Below are 7,737 nucleotides of genomic sequence, written 5' to 3' on the forward strand. Positions count from 1 at the left end.
AGCCAGGGGTATGTAACCCAGAGCTTAGACAAGGTGTCTGTGCATGCTATTACTTATGTAATAGCAGGCACAAATAATCCACTGAAAGTCTCTGAGAGCGAATTCATTTCATGAGAAGCAGGGCCTGACTCCCAACTATGTTGTCAGAATCAAGTAGTCTTGCCAGCACATCAGTCACTCCACCACTGCTAGTACAGATTTGTAAGCAGTTCCTTAGCTTACTAGTTATGTGAGATCACGTGTAGCAAGTGGGATTTCAGAGATTTATTTTTCAAAAGCATTTTCCTCCTTTGAGCTTTCTCTCTCTCTCACTGCTTTTGATCGTACTTCCAAAGTGTCTGCACATCACTGTGTTTTCAATACTTTGCTTTACTGGCCTTTCTTTGTAGGAGTTTCATAACGTCACACTTGATAAATCAGGAAAGCCTCTTCATTGGCTATGGAATTCAGACTTACCTTTAGAGTGTATGTCACACTCGGTGAGAATCAGGAGCAAAGCAGAAGCATCAAAAATCTGGAGTCAGTGGAGTCTGTGGGAGACTGTCCTGGGTAAGCAAAACATTACTTTGCAATATTGGTTTTATTTTTCCCAGTACAAAGCTAGATTGTAATTCACCGGTGACTGTAACAGTGAAGTCCAATTCATGAGAGATGGCATCAAATCAAGAATCCATTTTGAACTCTTTCATCTCTAAGCACTAACCAACTCTTTTTTTTGCTGGCAATAATAGCAATGCTTCAGCCATTATTTTAATCTGCAGGCTATCTTCCTAAGCTAGTAGACCAAAAGTTTTAGAGTTTTTCTTGCTCATACATTAAAACAATGCAGTACATAGAGTGGCATGGGATCTTGGACAGGCTCTAGTGTAGCCTATCACCAGGTCAGATGCAGCCCTGGCCCGGACTGGGGGAGAGGAGAGGAAGCGCATAGCTATGGCTACATCATCTGATGCATGTGTTGCTTTTGTCCAGGGTTCATAGCTTTGATTAGTATTAAAGAAGCAGAGACAGAGAGGAGCAAGTCAGCTAGTTATGTCACTTGGAATGAACTTCTGTGAATTATATGAAAGTAAACAGAGTGAGACCAATAATGAAATTACTGATACCACAAAAACCTTTTTTTTTCAGATTGCAATGTCTTACTAGAACAGTTTGGTTTCCGGAGAATTTGGTTTAAACAAAATATGTAACTGCTTTAGAAAAAATGACTAGAGTGATTTTGTAAATAAACACTATTTTTGTTTGGAGCAGCAAGGGCTTTTAGTTATAGGAGATGTCATGGGTAGTACAAGCATCACAGGTCTGTATACTTGGATTGTGGCACATAAATTGTTCTTCTCCCTCGCCTTACATAGTGGGAAATAGGATGCAAGACTTCCTTTCTTTCTCACTAACCTCAATCTTGGAGATTTTATTTTTTGAACTGAAATTGGGTAGGGATCAAAAATACTATTTCTTTGTCACAAAGTGATCCTGCATTACAGACCTGATTTAGAGCTCTCTCATCAAATTTTTGGATCAGATTCTTGAGAGTAGATTTTATCTCCAACCTGTGCAAAAGCCTGTGAGTCACTTAAATCCCACTAATTTTTGCATCCAGCAAGGAGTCCAACATTGAAAGCCACAGGAGTCTCATTCCAAGCCGAGTATCCCCTTACTGATCTGATTCATTCAATGTTGACTTTTATTAGCTGAGCTCTGCATGAGCTTCAGAACATGACGTTTTTCTAGCCCCCTGCTCATATCTTCAAGAGCAGGGATTTTGGCTGTAAGCATCAACCTGTTCATAGATGCAGGAGGTAGTGTTCATCTGTAAAGCGAGTTCTTGAACGCACACTCTTTGTTTCCGCTAAGGGAAAGGCAGTGGGATGGATTTAGTCTCTTAGGTAGTTTGTTGGACTACATTATATGTTTATGGGTTTAAGAGAAATACAGGTATGATTACATGTGAAGTTGAAATCTGTATAGGGAAGAATACTAAATAGAAGTCCATGAATGGAAAATAGAACATTAGCAGATTCTTGTGTAAACGCTCATTTATGTGTTCTGGTTGAAGGCTGCTGCCATGAGCAGATTTTGAAATGGTTTATTATGTATTAATTTCCAGGCCTGGACACTTCAAATAACAGTGGACCACAAATCTTTCCAAATGAAAAAATTTTAGAGGAAGGCTCTGACATCACTCTTTGTTGCATTGGAAGTAAAGGTCAAATCATTAAGGAATTCTTTATAGTCCCAGCTGTTCATGTTTTCAATCACACAAACAGTCAAGTCAGACTTCTCACTGTGAAAAATGTGGCACATCAAGAAGTGACTCACATCACTGCCTACTGTCAAGAGTCTTGCAGTGAAGATCAATGCTATGATCAAGTAGTTTTCATTGTGGGTAGTAAGTGAATGCTTTTATTACAGTTCTATTTTCCTGTTGTTATTAAGTCAAGAATGGCTATGGGGAATGGGGGGAGAAAAGAAAAGAAGCTTGCAGGTTGTTTTTGTTCTATCATGTCCAGCTGAACTCTGTTTAATGTCTGACTTCAGATCTGTACATTTGCATATAGAAAGCATTAAAGGACAACATTAAATGTGTTCAGATTAACTTCGTTAATTCATCCCAGGACAGGTGACTGATTTTTAAATACACCTACCCATTTAGGAGTTCAGCTTCATTGTCTGTGTGCATGTGGTAAAACCTCAGCACAGTCCCCCTTTCTAAGGCTAGTAGCAATTTTTACAGATAGAAAACAATACAGGTTAAATTAATGAATGTATGAATATAACAAAAAATAATAACATACAGAAGTGTTTGGATTGCAATTAACTTACGGTGTTACCCTGCAGAGGTTTTCTCTGCAGAGAAACCTTATGCTTTTCTCTGCAGAGTGGTCATTGAATAAGTATAATTGAAATAATAACATCTGTAGTAAACCAGACCTTGTACATATCCATTATTTCTAGTTTGTTAATACAGTAAAAAGGTTGATTACTTTCGCCTTGACTGCCATTCTGTTGGTGATTTTTTGGTTATTCCCTCTGACAAGAACCACCTGATACACCTAATGATTTTTCCTGCCAAACTCAAGACCTGAGAATAGTAACATGTACTTGGAGCCAAGGAGGAGACACCTATCTTTATGGACGTCATTCACCAAAATACACCTTGTCTGAAGGGTCAGTCTCCTCATTGTTATATTAACTCTGGCTTGTGCTGAACAGAACAGTCACATTCTTTCCTTTAAAATCTGTGGAAATGTTTTTTTTATTCTTGTTGCGATTAGCTGCCTGCCTCTCTTCAGCTCACTGATCAGCTTATTTAGCAAAGTTTGAGCAGTGCAGAACTGCTCTGAATTAGACTACCTATAACAAAGTTGCGGGTCCATCAGACCAGGTTCTGCTTGCTAAAGCTTGTACTAACCATTCTTTTGGGTTAATTTGTTTGAGTATTTTTCAGTAGGTATGAAGACAGCCTGCAATCAGGGTATAGCTAACTTAAAAGTGAAACGTAATTATTGGGTAACACACACAACAGATAACTAAGATTTAATCAGCTGGTAGGATGAATATTAGTGTGTTCACAATCCATTGACACTAATGCTGATTCAAACTGATGATTCCCAGCTAACCCTCAGTTAGCCTGAATAGCCTGCCTAGTTCTTTTTCTTTAGGAGTTCATAACTTCACACGCTGGTGTTTTCCTTCTTGAGTCCTTGAGCTACTGACAATCCTATCTCAAAAATCCTATTTCTGTCTATAATTACCATAATTTCAGCTTTTTTTTTTTTTTTTTTTTGTAAAATCTCTCTGCAGACTTTCTCACAGCTCTTTCGTAGCAATCTGAGTCAAGGTTACACAGCTGTGGCATATCAGACCTGGCCCATGGCTCCTTGCTACAGAGGCATCTAAATGGAGAGGAGAGGGGCTTTACAGGAGGGCGTGCAGAGAAGGGGGAACTCATAAAACAGGACAGATGCTTCATTATCACTACAAACTTTCATCAAAAGGTCTCAGCAGAAGGCAGGTCATCATTGCATATACCTTCATGGTCTCTGCATCATTCACTTCCATTGAGATATTATGATGGTGATTTAAAAATGGAAGATTAGAAGATGCACTTTAAATTACCGCTTCGTTTAAAAGCATAATGGTAGACACATGAATGGTTTAATTCTTAGCAAATAAGTCCCTAGTTTAGAATTTCCATGAGGAAATCACTAAAAGCAATTTAGCTGTATCTTAAAAGCATAAAGTAAACTTTGACTTTGAAGAAAACTTTCTTGTAATTGTAAGAATACTTATATTCATCCTACTTCAGGATAGGGGAAAAAACTGTGTGGTTTCTTACAGTCCCCCTCAGCCTTATTTTTTATGATGCTGTATTCTAGTTAGGCATCACAAATTTCAACATCTATGTCGATTTTACATTATGGAAAAATGTCTTTCTCTCTTTTCCTCCCCTTTTCCCCCACCCCTTCTTTGATAGGTTTTCCCAAAAAATGGATCTGTGCACAGTAAGTTGTACTGAGCAGTGCTCATGTTCTTGGGATATAGGCCAGCAGAGGATCTGTAATATCACAGTGACTGTGGAAAACCCATTGGGAAAGAAAACTGCCATGGATGTTTTTGATGTAACTCACAGAAGTAAGATGTTTTCTATGTCTTTGTTGAGGGTTTTTTGTTGCAGGCGTTGTCCTCCTTCTGATCTTGAGTGCCCCAGTTTAAAGTATGGAAGCCCTTGATTTTTATCTTCACAGTTTTCATTAGTTATCAGTCCCTGTGCTATAATTATCTGCTGTCCTTTCAGTTTCAGCTTTGCAAAGTTGTGTTAATCTGTTAAAGGTCGGATTTCGTTATTGAAATGACCCCTTAATGCTTCAAAATCTGCTGCTTTGCTGAAGCAGGTTCATAATATAGGAAGCAACATGATACAAGGATATAAAATGGGGAGTTCAAGAAAAATATCTGTGAAGGCTACTTGGGAATTCAGTCCTTTCTCCAAAATATTATTGCTGATGTTACTGTCTTTCCAAAATAAAATGGAGATGCACATTTTGAAAAGTGGGTAAATAAAATTACTAACATGTCTCCAAATGAGATGTGATACAGGTGTAAGCAGCTACTGCCAGGAAAGAGGTGATAGTGCTAACCTGTCTCGGTGCTAATATGGGACAGTAACATTTGCTGTGCTACTGTAAGGGACGAAGAGTTGTTCATCATCAGTGAAATAAAACAGGTTATTCTGTAACTGATGGCTGTGGTTCCTTCTTCCCTATTAGTTGTATCCTTTATGACAGTGTGCCCCAGATCCCATAAGTTCCTACCTACTCCTGCCTCAAAACACCTGGGTATTTCCTGTTCTCCAGCAGTATTTCCAGTTCTCCTTGTGTCCTCTAGCCCCACCACATCCACCACAGTGTTGCCAAGGTCCTGTGGCCGCCTTACCTGTTTGAAGAAGCTAGAATAGGTTACATTCAATGTGCTAAGTACATTAGAGTTTTACTACAATTTTCTTTTTCCAGTTCTAGTGATTGTTACAAGTTAAAGAAATTATATATAATATTTATGATGAGTTAACCTTTTAAATAGTGATTGCTGTAAAGTCCTTTATGTTTTCTCTGATTGTGGACATATTTACAGTAGAATTTTCCTTACTTAAAGAATGTCAGCAAGTAAAGGAAAACTGAAGTCCATCATTTCCAATTCTGCATGTGGTAGCTGGGACTTTCTGTATCAAACACAAGCTCTTTTGAGTCTGGAATTCCTCAAACTGTAATTCATGGTCCATGAAGTTCTAGGAAAATGGCCAAAGCTGTAAACATACCACTCACTTGCATTGCCATGTCTTATTCTTTACAACTGGACTGATAATATGGGAGAATTTGAGATCTACGGCTCTCGCTGAATACTGCTTACATAGCAGTAAATGATCTCAGAAATCTTTTGGAAGAAGTAGCATTGGCACTGTTTACCAGAGGGTAACTACTGTCAGGAGTCAATGTAAGAGTTGTGAATAAAATTTCTGGTGAAGAGGCTGGATTCTGGGGTGTAGAAATGTGGCCAATGTTACTCGCCACGCTACATCAGGAGCCAGGCCCTGGATTGGAGAATTTTACTGGATTTGCAAGAAAAGTCTCTGATTCTTTCTTTTGTTCACAATGTTGTAAAATATTTCCAAGTCAACACAAGGTTTTTTTGTAATCTTGTATAATATTTACTTACATTTACATACTGAAATTAATTTTCACTAATTTATATCTGTTTCAAGGCCAGCTTGGATGGGGCTTTGAGCAGCCTGATTTAGTGGAAGGTGTTCCTGCCCATGGCAGGGGGGTTGGAACTGGATGATCTTTAAGGTCCCTTCCAACCCAAATCATTCTATGATTTTCCTAGACTGGCAGAAAAAACTGTATTTCTTACTTGCTTTTACTACTCAGCTAAAATACCTTAAAATACTTTTGCATATATTTTGCGTTTTACAAGAGCTAACTCGGATTTTCCATTGACAGTTTATCCTGCTGCACCTTTCCAGCAGTGGGAAGAATGCACAGATACAGAAATCACATTATATTGGAAACATCGAAACAAAGGAATTGAACTCTTTTGTCAGACTGAAGTGCTCCAACCCGATGGGAAAGTAGAACTGGTAGGAAACCTGAATTTCATACACAAAAACATAGGGAGTATCTTTTTTGACATGAGATTGAAAAATAATTCCCCAGCAATGTGAATATACTCTAAATCTTGTAAGCATGTTGATGTGTCTGTTTCCTGGATTTGTTTGCTCCCAAGCTCTACACTGGTGATGTGGTCCATGTGGGCAGCCATTGCTGGCACTAATTCATACTCCCAACACTTCCTATACTGCTGGCCAAAGTGTCCGGTGTGACTCGTCTGCATATGTGGCTCTGTCCTCTGCTGGATGGGTTCTGAGATTTGTTGAAGTAAATGAAAATACTCATGGGCCTTACAATTGCTGTTAGCTATTGCTAATCTTGATTTGTCATGTTTTTATTACTCATATCATCTTACACACAAATGGTGGAGAGGTGTGTTGAAGGCTTTTTTTATATTAGTCCAGGAGCCTTCTGTGTACTATTGACTGTACTTGATGGTAGTGTGTCTGGTTTCTAGTGAGGGAACTGCATCCTCTTCCATCTCCTTGAAGATTATTTGAGTAGACTCCTTGTCTTGTTCCACCTCTTGCCCAATTGGTGAGGCTGACTGACTCTTTGCATGCGTACTGTGGTTTCTCTGTAGCCCTTTTCTTATGAAGGCATCTTGCCTCTAGCATATTAAAAAGGCATTGTGAAGGATCAAGCTGCGTTCTGTCTTAAGTATTGCTCAAGAGCTGTTAGATCAAATGGCTGCTGCAGTTGACCATTGCAGGAGACAGTTTAGAGGAGAGGCTTAAAAGCATGCTCACTTTTTGACTCTTGCCAGAACTCACCCTGCCTCTTAGGAGGGAGTCGAGGAAAAGGTTGGGGAAAAAATGGAAAGAAAAGGTAGCTGTAGGTGCTGAGCATAGATTTGGAACAGCATCCCACTTACAGGAACTGAGGCCCAGACTCTGTGAGGATATGATCTCAGTAAATTCCCTCCTTGACGTAAAGATAGTCGTTTGACAGGTTGTGAGTGACTCCTTCTCAGACAGTTACACAGAGACAGCTTGCAGACCTCTTTTTGATCTTGTGCATATTTTTTTTTTCCCCTTTCGCCCCGCTTCCCCCCTTCCCTCCCTTCTCC

The 7,737-nt window shown here is 39.2% G+C and overlaps 1 protein-coding gene across 1 annotated transcript in view; it reads left to right on the top strand.

The window, feature by feature from the left end:
• LOC104081198 (oncostatin-M-specific receptor subunit beta-like) overlaps positions 1–6,637 on the top strand; it is a gene marked incomplete at its 3' end in the record, with an annotated part of 13,594 nt that extends 6,957 nt beyond the window's left edge. The window contains exons 3-7 of the mRNA XM_009583836.1: positions 390–549; positions 2,108–2,389; positions 3,039–3,168; positions 4,478–4,635; positions 6,501–6,637. Coding sequence (XP_009582131.1) covers positions 390–549; positions 2,108–2,389; positions 3,039–3,168; positions 4,478–4,635; positions 6,501–6,637 — 867 coding nt within the window. The remainder of the gene's footprint in view (positions 1–389; positions 550–2,107; positions 2,390–3,038; positions 3,169–4,477; positions 4,636–6,500) is intronic.
• Positions 6,638–7,737: the final 1,100 nt, after the last annotated feature.

The sequence above is a fragment of the Fulmarus glacialis genome, unplaced genomic scaffold (genome assembly GCF_000690835.1).
Source record: "Fulmarus glacialis isolate BGI_N327 unplaced genomic scaffold, ASM69083v1 scaffold27918, whole genome shotgun sequence".
NCBI classification, from domain to species: Eukaryota; Metazoa; Chordata; class Aves; order Procellariiformes; family Procellariidae; genus Fulmarus; species Fulmarus glacialis.